The sequence below is a fragment of the Phaethon lepturus genome, unplaced genomic scaffold (genome assembly GCF_000687285.1).
Source record: "Phaethon lepturus isolate BGI_N335 unplaced genomic scaffold, ASM68728v1 scaffold48956, whole genome shotgun sequence".
Classification (NCBI taxonomy): Eukaryota; Metazoa; Chordata; class Aves; order Phaethontiformes; family Phaethontidae; genus Phaethon; species Phaethon lepturus.
In genome coordinates this window covers 403-15,174 of record NW_010549369.1, presented here as the reverse complement: position 1 = coordinate 15,174, position 14,772 = coordinate 403, and the positions used below count along the sequence as shown (strand labels likewise).

At 53.6% G+C, this 14,772-nt stretch overlaps 1 protein-coding gene across 1 annotated transcript; it reads right to left on the bottom strand.

Moving 5' to 3' along the window:
• Positions 1–234: 234 nt before the first annotated feature.
• RRBP1 (ribosome binding protein 1) lies at positions 235–14,769 on the bottom strand (the record flags this gene model as incomplete). The annotated part of the gene is made up of 20 exons (XM_010290233.1): positions 235–430; positions 711–854; positions 1,372–1,470; positions 1,933–2,016; positions 2,897–2,986; positions 4,304–4,387; positions 4,748–4,843; positions 5,031–5,102; positions 6,586–6,678; positions 7,123–7,212; positions 7,312–7,392; positions 7,495–7,587; positions 7,958–8,050; positions 8,767–8,857; positions 10,070–10,107; positions 10,285–10,472; positions 10,819–10,957; positions 12,810–12,963; positions 14,228–14,346; positions 14,671–14,769. Coding segments are annotated over 20 exons (1,986 nt in total), but the record flags the coding sequence as incomplete, so codon positions are not given.
• Between the last annotated feature and the right edge of the window lie 3 nt (positions 14,770–14,772).

Here is a 14,772-nt window from a genome sequence, read left to right as displayed (position 1 = left end):
AAAAAAAAAAAAGAAAATAATAATAATTGCACTGGTTGATGTACAAACACAGTCTTCCCTTTTCTCACATTCATGGGTTCTGCCACAACGGGAGGGTAAAGTCCCAGCACCTGCCCCGACACAGCTGGAGCAGCTCCCAGGGGCACGAACGGTTGTACAAAATAGTATGAAGATTTTCTTACAAAGGTACACCTGCAGTGTTTACTGGTTGGGTTTTTTTGGGTTTTTTGTTTTGGTTTTTTTTTTTTTTTTTTTTATGTTTCAAAACTAGGTTTTGGGTCACTAATGGCTTGTATCTTTTATCTACAGTAAATTCAGCATATATTTTTATTTTTAGGAATGTGTAAGGCATTTTGGTAAGTTGAACAGTAAAGTCTAGGTCACAGACTCATCAAACTGAAGTCCCTTCCTTCGAACTGTCCTCTTCCCCCTGGAGAAGGAAAACAGAGCTGTGTTACTCAACTGGGTTTCAACCTTATTCTCATGGCGGCTCACGCATCAAAGCATTTTGCAGATGGGCCAGGTCCTCCCTTCTGGGCAGGGAGAACTGTGACGACCATCTCTTGTGGTCCCAGGGCTTCCCAAATGCCACCCAGATGGTTTCTGGCAGCAGTTACCACCTTGCCTCCCATTTTAAACCACCTGATGCTCACTTCCCTGTGACCTCCAACAGTGTCAAGGGGAGGGATGGCCATGGCCACAAGAAGTACCGTTTCCTGAAGCTGTTCTTTCAACTTCTTCACCATTTCTCTCTCTTTGGCCAGTTGGTCCTGGGTAACCTTCAGTAGCTCCTGTAGTTTGTTTGCTGCCTGGCCCAGGTCCTTTGTTAATTTTTTTTCTTTTTCAAGTCTTTCCTACACAGGAGTCAAAAGAAGGCATCTGCCTGAGCCTCCCTTTGCCATCTGGTGATCTCCCATCCTCCAGAACACCTCTGGTCACCTCAGGTCTGCACTGAGCCACCTCGATGGCCATGAGCTGGATGAGCACCCAGCTCCCTCTTTGCCAGATGCCAGGTGTCACCCCACCACCTACAGCTCTGTCTGGCTCCCTGTCAAACCCAGGAGATGCCATGGGCTGAGACAACCTCACAGTAGCAGAAGTTTCCCAATATGTGAAAAGCCCAGCCTGCGAGAGCGTTTGCTCAGAGCATCATCCTTATCTGGACAAAGGGGCTGTGACTTGCACATTACTGTCCTTCAGCCATGTCAGAGCTCACAGCCAGCCCCATGGCAGAGAGCTACCTGCAGAGGAACCATCTACCTTGTCCCTCCATCCCAAAGAATGATAAACCATGCATGCAGTCCCACTTGGATACGGCTTTTGCTGTCTTGGCTCAACACCAAGCACAAGAGAGCAGGGCAGCCAAATCACCTTGAGATGCTGGGCCTCCTCCGTGCCTGAAGCTGCTGCATTTTCAGCCAGCCTCAGCTTTTCCAGCTCTGCTTGCAAACTGCATGCTGAGCTCTGGGCCTGGAAGGGGGACATATACCAATTAGCACATGAGCTAACGGCAGCAGACACCTCCCGCACCCTGCCCTTGGTCCCCGGTGGGTCTGCCTCTGGAAGAGTTAGGTTATAGAGCCGCTGTCGGACAGTTGGATGTCAAACACAATGCATTGCTTTTGCTGATTCAACTTCCATTGGGAGGACGGCATTTCTTGCCAGAAGCATCATAACACCCGTAAAGAGCTGGCAAAAAACATGGGGCGACTTGGAGGGAGGCAATCTGAGGGGCCAGCAATGCTACGTGGCTTTAGCACAGCTGACAAGAAGTTCTTCAGATGTGTGAGGGAATGCAGCGATGTCTGAGATGTGGACAGGGAGGGGGAAAAACCTTCAAATTAATTCTTGAAATTAATTCTTGGGCTTCATTAGCAGCCGAGAACCCATAAAGGCTTTACAAACTCTTGTATCCTCCTTGCCTGCACCTACCTCCTCCAGCTCCAGCGCCAGCTTTTGCCGCAGCACTTGCTCCTTCTCCACCAGTACTTCGTTTTGCTCCAGCTGAGTTTTCAACTGTGTTGAGAAAAGGGGAAAACACCCAGAAATCAAATTAAAAGACTCAAGAGAGGAGCTAGTGGGGACATCACCAAGAAAGCTGGACTAGAGAGAAGAAACGAAAACTGAAGCTCTCCCCAGGGGACCAAAGGGCAAGAGGTACCTTGCATTCCCTCCTTCCTGCACAAAAGCCGTGAGGATGCTGACGGCAAGCCTGGGGCTCGGCTTTGCATTGCCAAATTTTGCCTGCTCCTCAGGCAGCACCAGCTGGGACCTGGGACGAGAGGCACTCCATAGCAGAGGGTGTGCCTGGCAGGTTCCCGTGCCCGGGATAAGGCTCCACACTTAACGGGATTTAAGGACAGAGGCAGAGCCTGGCTCACGGCAGCACCGCCACCGGTGAGAGATGTTAGCCCGAACGGGAACAGCCACCGCTAATGCCTCCAGCCCAGCTCCAGCAAGGTCTACAGAGCCTCTGTAGTCCTAATCCCCACCGGCTGGGAGGGCATCCCGGTGCAGCTCTGCCAGGGTGTCCCCTTCCTTCGAGGAGATACAAGCCCCAAACCCAATGGGGCATCGCTGGGTGGTGATGTTTGCCTGAGGGTTTGCAGCATCCCCTGCCCCAAAATCCTGCCAGCCTGATGCAGTGATGGAGGGCTCCCAATGGGAACAGCCTGGCGAAAGCCAGCTTGCGATGAGTTCCTAGGAGGAATAGGACACATGGTTGAAGGGATGGGGGGTTGGCTTCCCCCCAGCACATGGGACGGTAAATGACACAGCCGCGACAGCCCTGAGCAAAGCCACGCGCAGTTCTCCATGCGGTTAGAGACAATGAGACAGGACAAGGGACATGGTTAAGGGCCGGCGCCTCCACGGGCAGCAGTCTCACCACCCTAACCTCGAGGGGTGCAGGCTCGCTTGGGTCAGCTTGTAACCCTACTTCTCCATCCTGTACATGGCTCTTCATCTCACTCAACTGCTGCCTGACCTGGAAGGAGGACCAGCAAGCCTGGCTCAGTTACACATCCCCAAACCGCAGCCGTTACAAGACCCGCAAGGACCTATAGATAAAGTTTGCTAGCTTTTATGCTTGCACGTGAGCCAAATGTTTGGAAAACCACCTCAGCTTCTGCTAGATGCAGGCCTGTGGTACTTAACCTGGGCAGCTTGAGGCATGACATCTCCTAGGCATGCAGAGCATGTGCTTGCACCTTGTCTGCTCTCCTTTGATCAGTCGGCACCTTGGTTTAAAGCCACTGCTGAGGGTTCGCAACAACATAGTTGAGGTATTAAACAAAGCAATCAAGGCAGGGTGGCAGGTCCCATTTTGCCGTCAATCACAGCTGGGATGCTGGGGAGGCAGTTCCTTGAACACCCACCCACCCCCAATAAGACCCGTCCCCCACTCCAGCTACCAGAGCTCCATCCATCCTGCATCGCAGCAAGCAGCAAGCTAACAGCGTGCCTTGGCCAGAAGGGAAGGTCGCTGGATGAACACAAATGGGTTCTGTGCTTAACAACTGCCTGCCCGTCTAATGAGGTTACAGCTAATGACAACCCTGCGCCACGTTCCCTCGAGAGCAAGGGGTTGCATCGGCTCGCTGAGCGAGCTGGATGGTAGTGGCTGGAGGGCTGGGAAGAGTCACAGCACCCAAGGGAAACTGTACTCCCAGCTCGCTCCGCTCTGAGCGGCTCTGCAAACCAGCAATGTCACCCAGGGTTTTAAAAGCAATCTCCCGAGCCTCTCATGATCAAAGTACGGATTTTAAAAAACAAAAGCCCTCACAGTTTTGGCAGGTCTGTTAGTTCTCCTGGCGCTATATCCCAGCCCTCTCCTCCCCTTTCCTGCAGAAACCTAGCCCCGTCCTTCAGCCCCCCGGAGTGACCCCCACACACGGGCTGCGCAGCCTCAGCTCTCCCATCCGGAGGTGGATGGATGGGTGCTTAAGGCACCCCAACCCCTGCCCCAGGGTGGTGTTGGGGTAACCAGTGCCCATTGGTGGGGCAGCTGGGGTTTTCTGCCACACGCCAGCTTGCACAAGCCTTGCTGCTCTCCCCTCCTTCCCACCCCTACCACAGGAGGAAAGGCAGGCAAATAAAAATCTCCTCCCAGATCATGAACATCCACTCTGAAAGTCGGATCAGTCTGGTGCCTGGGAGCACCGGGTTTGCCTGTGTGCTGGCTGTGCCTTCCTCCCATCCCCGAGCCCGCAGGGAGGATGCCAGCCCCGCAGCTGCTTTTGCAAACCAGCCCCGGGCAGAGCAGCTGGGTCCCAGCAGGGCAGCTCTGGGGGTCCCCCCTTACCAGGGCCAGCTCCTTGCTCTGCTTCTGCGTTTCCGTCTTCGCTGCCTCCAGCTGCTCCTGGGACTCTGACAAGAGCTGCCTCAACTGACGAGGAGGAACAGAAAGAACAAAAAGTCCATTTATGCACGTAATGGCATCGCTTGCTAACCGGCCTGCTGATGCCTGCAGAGAGAGATGGCTGTGAGACAGCTCCATCTCACCCACAGGCCACTGAGGAGCAGTGGACAGCACCTCCATACAGATGTCCCTGTCCCATCACCCTGCCAATGGATCTCCTGGCCTTATGTGTCCACAATCCAAACTGGAGCAAACACCTCCATCTGTTTTCTCCTGCTTTGCAAACCTGCAGATCCCCAGGGCACTCACCAAATCCCCAAAACATGGATGGGTTGTGAGTCGGACTCAAAAGAAAGAGTTTAAGAAGGTAACAGCCACCACACTTACGACTTCAACTTCTTTTGTGTAGTTTTGGCGTTCGGAACTGGCTGTCTCCAAATGATTTTCCAGTTGCGTTTCCAGAAGAGAAGTGTATTCCTTTAGCTGGATTAAAAGAGTGGAAAGCAGGAGGGGGTTGATTGATTGAGGTCCAACTCATCCCAAACATCCTAAGGGCCAAAACTGCCTTGCCCAGGGCAAGTCAGGAGATGGGTCCTGACTCAGCCCAAGCACAGCACGCATCCATCTGGCACCTGCATGGGGACCTTCTCCCGTACCCAAAAAACCTTACCTTATCTGTGCTCTGCAGATCTGCTTTCAACTTCTCCACCATGTCTTCAAGGGATTTCAGCTGGAGTTGCGACTAAGTCAGAAAGGATCAGAGAAGGTCAGAGAACAGCATCTCACGTGGACACCGAGCATCTTTTGTTTAACCAAAAACTGGCCAGTGTTTCACTCCCACCTCTCCCATTTCATCCTGTACCCAAGTGCCGGACAGACCTGACACCAAAGCGGAGCAGGGCAGGAGCTCCTCTTCTCAGGGTGGAGGAGTCCAACAAGCCCAGGCTGTAAATCATGGAGTAAGGCAATAGCTTTTACCTGCAGGACTTCATCTGGCTGCAGTCAGCTTTCAACACTCAAGAAACTGGCACCAGACTTGGTGCAAGTTTCCTAACTGAAAGCGCTTTTGGTTTGGAAGTAGCAAGGTAGACTTTCCAATGAGGTGTCATGGGCTTTGCTATTAAGAGCAGCCAAGCTATCAGAAAAAGCATGGGGTTTGCATTTAAACCTGGACTGATTTTTGAAGAGAACTCTGCGGTTGCTGAATTTTTTGGAAAGGAGGAATTCACCTCTTCTCCACAGAGAGGCAGGACTGCTCTGGGATCTGCCCTAGCCACCAGACGTTCATCCCATCACGCACACCCTGCTGCCAGCACACCACCAGCAGCCACGTCATCCCCGTGCAATCCTACACCAGCCCTCAGCAGTGCCAGCACTGCAGCAGCCAGCAACAGGATGAGAAATCAAAGATCTTTTGTACAAGAGCTCCCCCACCTCCCTGCAGCCCCAGTTAACTTCCAAACCCCATGTGACGGATGGGGATCAGCCAGACCGTGCAAAGTAGCTTCATGTCCGTTTAACTTAAGTCAGCTTTGCAGAAAAGGTATGGCCAGCCAAGTTCTCCTAGACTCCAACTAAGTCACGGGAGCTCATGAAACACACTCCCCACCAAAGTCCTGGGCAACAACAGCTCTCTGGCAGCTGCTGGCTGGCTTTTTAATTAGGAAGAGTGGTACCTAGAGCTAGACAGACAGCTGGACCCAAAACTATGCGCAGTAAGTGACTTGGACCTCAGCTCCCTTCTTTTCAAGGCTCAACGAATGCCAAGGTCAACCTGGGTTTTGAGAGCAAGCCAAGTTCTCCTGAAAATGTAAGTCTAAGAGCCCTGCACGTGCTCTCCTCCCGTCAAGCCAGCGCCCACCAGGAGGGCTCAGCCCAACTTCCAAGCATCAGAACTTGGATTACTGAAGCAGTGACGTGGTTTCCCAACTACCATGCCTGAACCAGGGAGCTGCAACCATTCTTCCAGCTCCACTGGCAGGGTCTAGGCACACAGCAGGCGGTGAGGTGGGAACCAGTAGGAAGAGAGGCTTAGCTCCTACATGAGGTGGGCTTCTTGTCTGCTGGTTTAGTGACAGGAGGGGTGAATCTGGGGAGAAGAGAAAGTCCCTGTATCTCAGAGTTCAAGGTTCGCAGGAACAGTTAGGGTCACCACCCAATTTATAGCCAACAGTCCCTCTGCTCCTGTACGTCCAGCTCCACAAACACGTGTCCTAAACACACACCTTTTGGAGTTCCTCTTCAGATGCCGTGAGCTTTGCTTTCCACACCTGCTCCTCCTCCTCCACGCTCTTCTGCAGGTCTCGCAGCATCCCTTCCTGTGGGCAAAGCCTCAACTGAGCCCAAACTTTCTCCAGCCCTCCCAAGCCAAGCAGTGTCAGGGCTGGAAACCCTGGTATACCCAACACCTCTCCAAAGGATTTGGGTCAAAGAACAGATGACAGAATTAGGTGCCCCAGGTGGGGTTAGGGACTCCCACTTCCCAGGCTGGCTCAACTACCCTGCTTATCAGTGCCCTTGCTGTGCCACATCCCACCACCACCAGGAAGGTTTCCAACACAATTAGGCTGAAGAAGAACTCTAGAGAAATTCAGTTTTCTCCTATTTCCCCGTCTCACTGGCAAATAGTCTTCCACATGGCAGCACCCCTAATATACTGAGGGATGCCCACCATAAGCCCACAAGCAGCCTGGGCTGTCAGGAGACCTCTCAAGAGGTATTTCTAGTGGAAGACCAACACAATGCAAAGGGCTGCAACTTACCGTCTCCGCAAGGATAGCTCTATACTGCTCACATTCCGCTTGTAAAGTGCTTTGCGCTTCCTCTGCCTCTTTTAATTTAAGTGCTGAATCCTGAAAAGAGAGAGAAGGGATGGAAAGTGAGGCGACGAAAAGAAAAGAGTGACCCTTAGGCACCCCCTCGCCCCTCCACTTTCCAGTCGCTTCACTTACTGGGGGCTCTTTTGTAACTGTCTGCTGCTTTAGCACATCCACAGTCTTCTCCTTAAACTCTTGTAGCCATGTGTCATAATCCTGAGTTTTAAAAAACGGGACAAGGAAGAAAAAGGACGCTTGGACATCTGTCCTTCCCATGTGGTGGAGGCTCTGTGGGGGTCTAACAAAGCCCATGCCCACCTGCTGCGAGGATACAGCAACTCCAGGGAGGGCAGAGAGCAGCGTCTGCTTGGTTCGCATCTGGAGCGCGTCCAGTTGTTGGGCCAGCTCTTCCTGTAAGAGGGACAAACTGGCATGGGATGGAGGTCTTGGGCACCTGCTGGCCAGGCTGCCAACACTGGTCCTGCTTTTCTGTGCCTACAGGGGTGAGCCGTCATGGGGAAACCGGCAAACAGAGAAAACTGCTGCTTCCGAGAACCACGAAAACGTCCCTTCCAGTTCACCCATCTTCCCAGTTCCCCAACCACGACTCATACTGGGGATACACAGCCCTCAAGACAAACTTTGGAGAAGCTGGCAGGAGGGTTGGGCCAGCACTGCTCCTAAGAAGAAACAGGCAACCCAGGGCAAGCATCTCTGGTGGCTCGGGGAGGCTGAATGTTTCCACACCAGCATCACCGCTAGAGAGAAATGCCAGGCTCACCTTTGCTTTTGTAGCAGCAAGTAGTTTTTCCTCACACGCCTTCTCCACCGTGGTCAATGCTTCCATTGCTTTCCAGTTCTTCTCACGAAGGTCCTGCCAAGACCACACACAGAGGGCCACACATCACGCCGAAGGCCACCAAGCTTCTTGTTGGCATCGTGGAGGATTTCAAAGCCTCCACTCAGGAAAATGGGCAGCAGCCTGTTGCTTTTGCCAAGGGTCTTCCATCCCACCGCCCACATACGCTCCTGTCCCCTCCCCTCCATCCTTGCAGTGGCTTAATGCACCGCATCGCTCAGGCAGTGGCCTTGAGGGAGCAGAGCAGAGCTGGATGGAGGCAGGAGCTCCAGAAGTAGCCCTCAGGATGCCTAAAGCTGCCTGGAGAGGACACAGGCCAAGTAGAGGGCTGCAAGGTTGCCTCCCCACAACTGATACCACCTTGTAGGAGAAAGATAAGGAGCAGAGGAGCAATGAGGCGTGAGGGATTGCTGCTCAGGAACTGCCTTGACCCTGCCAGGGTAGGATCTCCCTGGCTTACCAGATCCTAAACCTCCCAAGAGGAGACAAGACACCTCCACCCAGGCAGCCACCACCTGCTGCAGCCCATCAGCTCAAGCTGTGCAACCTGCCGGGGGATTCCTACTCTCCAGCCAAGGCAATGCCTCTAGTGCTTCACTGGAAGAACTTCTGGCTGCGCCACGGAGCCATCAGTAGCCAACTACGATGGATTGTCATTCAAACCCCAGAGATCTGGGTTTTAGAGGAAAAAATTCTGAGCAGCAAAAGCTGAGCCCAGTTCACTCACGTACGTTGTTTTTCACCTTCTGTTGCTCCACCACCTCTCGCAGCTCTGTGGCTTCCCTTTCCAAGGACGAGAGCTGGTCCGTCTTCTCCTGGAGCCTGGAAGGGCAGGATGCAGGAGTGAGTCTCAGCATCCACCTCCCTCCCAGGTAGCAAGATGTTGAGAAGGGGACCACAGCCTGGTGTCTCTCCAGGCAGCTTTAGGCATCCTGAGGGCCTATCCTGGTCTGCTCCAGGATCTACACACAGCAGGAGGAGGAGGGATTGGGACTAAAAACCATGGCCATGGCAATGCTGGAGTGGGATCTAGTTTTCTACCGGCTTATCAGCAATAACAAGCAAGTGAGTAGCTGGCTGGCTGTACATCCAGGGCAAGAGGAGGAAGTAATCTGATCCAAAGGCCAGAAATTCTGGCTTACACAACTGGGACTGCTCCCAACACACTCCCGTCCACAGCTTGTTAGGCTGAGATAGCCCCCAGCTCTGCCTTTTGAAAGCATCATCCTACTATCTTGAGTAACCATAAATCAGGATTGCCGACTAGACACCCGAGAGCCTGCAGCTTCTCTCCACACCCTCAGATCCACCATCTGCCCTGAAGGGAGCCTCAGCTTAAGCAGACCAAGGAAGGTTCAGGTCCTTGACAAGAGCCACCCAAGTCTCTTGGTGTCCCAGGACAACTGAACAGCTGCCCTCCTTTAGAGGAATGCTGGATGCTCACTGGCAGTGGGGCCAGCTGAGAAATCCTCCTGCCGTGCAGAGCCTGAGCCTCCTCAGAGGTGCCCAGCACATGGACAAGGGGCAAAAGGCACAAGTCATGACATGAGAAACTCCATTTAAATGCCAAGAAACCTTTCTGCACCAGGGAGGAAACACTGGAAGGGCAACCCAGAGAGGTGGTGGATCTCCATCATTGGAGATACCTGGAAACATCTGCAAAAAGCCTCCTCTGGTTGGCCCAGCTTTGAGCAAGGGCTTCGATCAGAGACATCCCACTCCCAGCACCAACACCACAAGAACCTCCTATTCTGCAGGACCGGTCAGCCTCCACGTGCCTGCCAGCAATTACAATCTCACTTCAGACTCAACTGGCTGTTATTTGGGGCCAGCACTGGAGCCAGTTAATATTTTAAAGAGCTGTGTTGGCCAGGATTGACCTCGTCTTCCCAGCTTCGCAGTCCCCAAGCCTGCCTCACAGAGAGGGCAAGTCCCCAAGCCCTCACCCACAGGGCTCAGCGCCCAGGGAAGTCTGGGACACATGGACAGCAAGTTGGAGGTGCCATAGCAGCCTCCACGCACACCTAGACCCACCTCAACTGCAGCTGCTTCATTTCTGCTTCATTGGCTGCCTGGAAGAGAGAAAGCATTTTCGTTACCTGTCCTAGGCACATGCAGGTCAGCCCTTTCTGCAGCATCCCAGAGCAAAGACAACACAGCTACTGTGTTAACACAGTGCAAAAACACCTGCCTGAGTGGTGTAAACCCCCTCTCCTCCTCCTCCCACCCCCATTAAATGAGCACGCAACCTGCAAGTCTCTGTCTTTTTCTGCCTCCCTCATCTGGCCTGCCTCCAGCAGAGCTTCGATGGATTTGATCCTCTCCAGGAGCTTTGTATTCTCTGAGCTGGCATCCTGCAGTTTCCCCTTCACATTGTCCAGCTCCAGCAACTTGCTTTTAACCTCCGCTTCGGAGGTCAGCAGCTTGGCCTGCAGTTCTGTTGGAGGACGGGGTGAGAAACATGGTAACGTAGGTGCAAACGAATTTGGAGACTCCCCACACTGCCCTGCCCAAGCAGAACTCTTGGCTGAAGAAGCTTTGGCCATGGATGCTTTCAGGAGGCACAGAAAGGGCAGGCAAGGATGCAGGACAGCACAGGAGAGAGGCACTGGACTGGCATCATAGGACCATAACGAGTCCCGTGTCTTGCTCAAACAAACATCAGGCAGCCTAACTCATCCCTGGGTCTACTTGCCCTGCCCCGATCAGCCCCACCAAGCACCCAGCCCTGAAAGCTCCAAGCCTGCCCCACAGTTCTCCCTGCGCTGATCCAAGGTCCTCACCAGCAATGCTCTGCTGCTGTCCTTTGGCCTTTTCTGCGTCTGCTAACAAGCTTTTGTAGCTGGTCTGCGTTCTGCGGAGCTCGTCGCTTACTTCATCCAGCCTCCTCTGCAGCGTCGCCTCCACCTCCCTTTGGGAAGCCTGCAGGGAGAAAGAGGCGGCTTTCCGTAAGCGTGCCAGGCACCCCAGCCAATTCGAAGCAAAGCTCTGTGTGTCATATAATGTTATTTTTAAGCTGTGCTTTGGGGGGCGTTTAAGTTATTCTTCCCCTGTGCTCCCCTCGTGCATAAAGCATCTTGCCTCGCGCTCGCGTTTTATCATTTGCCAGCCTTCAAGTGGGAAGCAGACAACACCCGAATGTCTCAGTTCTGGGCCAAGACCACGGCCATCCTCCCCTCTGGAGAGCTAAGCTCTGAAAAACCTCTTAAAGCCCTGGTCCTAATGCACAGCCCCAGCCCAGCAGCGAGAGGTACTGCCATGGTGCTTAGAAGGACAGAGACATCCAGCCATGTGTTTCCACATGTGGAGGAATTTTCTGTGTGGTTTGGGCCAGGGAAGACTTTTTTTTTCCATCTTAGAAAGCAGTGGGGAAGAGGCCTGGCCAAGGCAGGCGCTTTAAGGGGGAAGGCAGAGGAGGAGGACGAGGAGTAGTGCTGCAAACCAGCAGCTCTATGGGTACAAGTTGCACCCTTGCAGATGAAGAAATGTTGCTTTGCATGGAGGGGACAGAGGAATATAAACCAGCAGTCCCATGTCTGTCAGGGTGATGCTTCCAGAACCACCAAGAAAGCAGGACTTCTCTGGTTTTTGGGGATTTGACCCCGTATCTTCAGCTCAGAGCTCCAGGTGTTACTGTGGAGCACATTCTCCCTAGCACCTTAAACACACCACTGGCTTTAAAGTCTACCAGCTAGTATGATTTATTTAATTAGTATTAAGGTGTGCAGCAAGATGACAGCCCTGGAAAAGTTCTCCTAAAAGCATGCCTAGAAGCTGGTGTTTTGAGCCAGGAAGGCAGCGTCTGCCTTCACACCGGCTGCATGCCCACATCACCCCCTTTGGTCCTCGCCTGCAAAAGCAGCAGGGGCCAAAAACAGCCCACCAAAAGATCCGCATCCTCAGGCACCCAAAAAATTAAAAGCAAGGATGCTGAAAGTCCCTTCCTCTAGAAGCACCTCTACAAAACCATTTTGGCATGCGCAGATAAAGGTCCCCACCACCACAGCCCCTTTGTAAAGAGATCAGAGCAGTTCAGAGACCACAGCACGTGCAGGAGGGACACATCACATCCCTCACCCTGTCTGGCACACCTAGGGGAAAGAAGTGTAAGTTCCCAGGTCAGGGGTACCCAGGATCAATGTTCCCAGCCCCTGGCTTAGCCAAATCCCAGCAGGAGTGCTGCCACCCCACCTGCCGGCAACGCACTGCTGCTCCTCCGCCAACAACAGAGGAGGCTCTGCTTGGGAGGTGTCCTTTAAACACCCCTAAAAACCCCAAACCCAGCCACACCCTGGTGACAACAAAAAAGCCGCAAGCTCTACCTCCTGCACCAAGGAGGAAGAGCAACAGGCTTAAAAACAGCTGAGTTGAGAGCGAGCACTCATGTCCACATGAGCACGGGCTGGCGGGGGCCAGTGTGTTTCCTCTCTCAGCTCAGGGGACCACCCAGCAGCGCGCACCATGGGGGGTTCCCCCCCACACCTTCACACCAGGCTCGTGAGCTTCACAGGTGAGCGAGAAGAATGGCTTCAACCAGGACATCGGGCTCCTGGGGCTTTGCTGGTGATGAGCCAGCCAATGCACAAAGAGCACGTTGCGTGTGACAAAAATAACAGGGGCTGGCAATGAAGAGGTCCACAAGGCATCTTGCTTTCCAACCGTGGACGCTCATCTCCCTCCAAGCTCCTTCCATGGCCAGGCCCACGGGTCCCATGCAATTTAGCCACCGGCCCCATCTCTGTGAGGGAAGTGGGTTTGCCAGCGCCTGCCTGACCTGCAGCTGCTCGATCTGCTTCTCTGAGGCCACCGCTTTGATCTCCCAGCTCTTCTTCTGCTGCTCCTCTTGCTGCAGCACCTCCGATTTCTCAGACAGCTCTTTCATCAGCTTGTTGCACTCTTGCCGTAGCTTGGCCAGCTCAGCATTTTGCCTGCACCAAGAGAAGCAGGGTTATTTTCGCCTGCAGGCCAGGCAAGCATCCCTGATGTTACCTAGGGGGGAACACATCCCTCCGTGGGCCTGATACAGGACTTGAAACATCTCAACGGCTGCGTTCGCCTGTCTCTAGGTCACACCCAGCCCTTCAGGGCGGGGTGGAAAGAGTTGACAAATCCCTTTTCAAAAGCCGCATTTCAATCACAGGAGACATTCCTTTCTCATGAAGTAGAGGATGCGAGGGTCTGTGTTCCCAGACACAAGAGGAAGTGCTCTAAGCAGCTGGAGTCCGCTCTGTAATTATTTGACTGCTGTTAATCACCAGCCATTTCAGACTTTCTACAAAAAGGAGTGTGAAATTCTTCTACCTAGCTCCTATTTGTTCTGCATGCACTGGGCAGGTCTCGGTTCTCTGCAGCATCACTCCCATCAAAGCGGACCTGTTGGAGCAGGTCCAGAGGAGGCCACAAAAATAATCAGAGGGATGGAACTCCTCTGCTATGAGGACAGGCTGAGAGAGTTGGGGTTGTTCAGCCTGGAGAAGAGAAGATTCGAAGGAGACCTTATTGCAGCCTTCCAGTACTTGAAGGGGGCTTATAAGAAAGATGGGGACAGACTTTTTAGCAGGGTCTGTAGTGACAGGACAAGGGGTAACAGTTTTAAACTAGAAGAGGGGAGATTTAGACTAGATAAGAAAGAAGAAATCTTTCACACTGAGGGTGGTGAAACCCTGGCCCATGTTGCCCAGAGAGGTGGCAGATGTCCCATCCCTGGAAACATTCCAGGTCAGGCTGGACGGGGCTCTGAGCAACCTGATCTAGTTGAAGATGCCCCTTGCTCATTGAGGGGTGTTGGACTAGATGACCTTTAAAGGTCCCTTCCAATGCAAACTATTCTATGATTCTACGAAAAAGCCAGCTGCATTTCTTCTGGCGTTTGAGTGTACAAGCTACCCTAAAGGGGGAAGTGCCATGGTGCCTTCTGGTCCCCTCTCACCCTCTCCACTGCCTGTTGGCTCCAGCATCAGCATAGGTGAGAAACCCAAAGCAGAGAGGGTTTCCCCTGTCCCTCCACTTGGGAGGAACATTCTTGTTTCCCCTGCCAGCCCCCGCAAGCTCCTCCTCGCTCCCTCTACCTTCAGCTAGTTGGGGTATCTGCAGAAGCACCTTCAAGAAAGGGAGTGGCCAAGCCCAATGGACAGCCAACCCCAGGGTTTGCCAGAGGGCAGCCCCAGGCTCTGCTCCCCACCCCGGCCTTACTTGCTTTCCGTTTGGCTGGTGGCCTGGTTGAGGGCGTCCCTCAGGATGGAGTTCTCCTGCTGCAGGCGAGCCAGCTGTGTGTTGGGGCCATTCTCCAGCTGCTCCTGCAGGGTCCGGATCTAGAGGAGCCCAACAGGGGTTAATGGTGCCGCCGGCCCCTTTGGTCTCCCTGTGAAGCCCACACAATGAGCAAGAGGGACTGGCAACAAAGGGGGGTGTCTGCTGATGTTGACAGCCCCCAGGGATGCAGCATCCCATGAGGATGCTCCCATGTGCCTCTTCTCCCTCGAGCACCACAGTTGAGGGGCATCACAGGGTCTCACCCCTCCCCGAGGATCTGGTCTCCTTGCACATCTCAATCTTCTCCAAAAGACCATGCATCTGCAACCAAAAGCCACCCGGCAGCCACAGAAGGAAGCTGCAGAGCACAGCGTGGGGCTCACCTTGCCCTGGAGCTGCTGCGTTTCGCTGACATGGTCCTGGTAGCTGGCCTGCATGCGTGCCTGCACCGCCGCAATCTCCCGCTCGCGGGCGAGCAGGCCCTC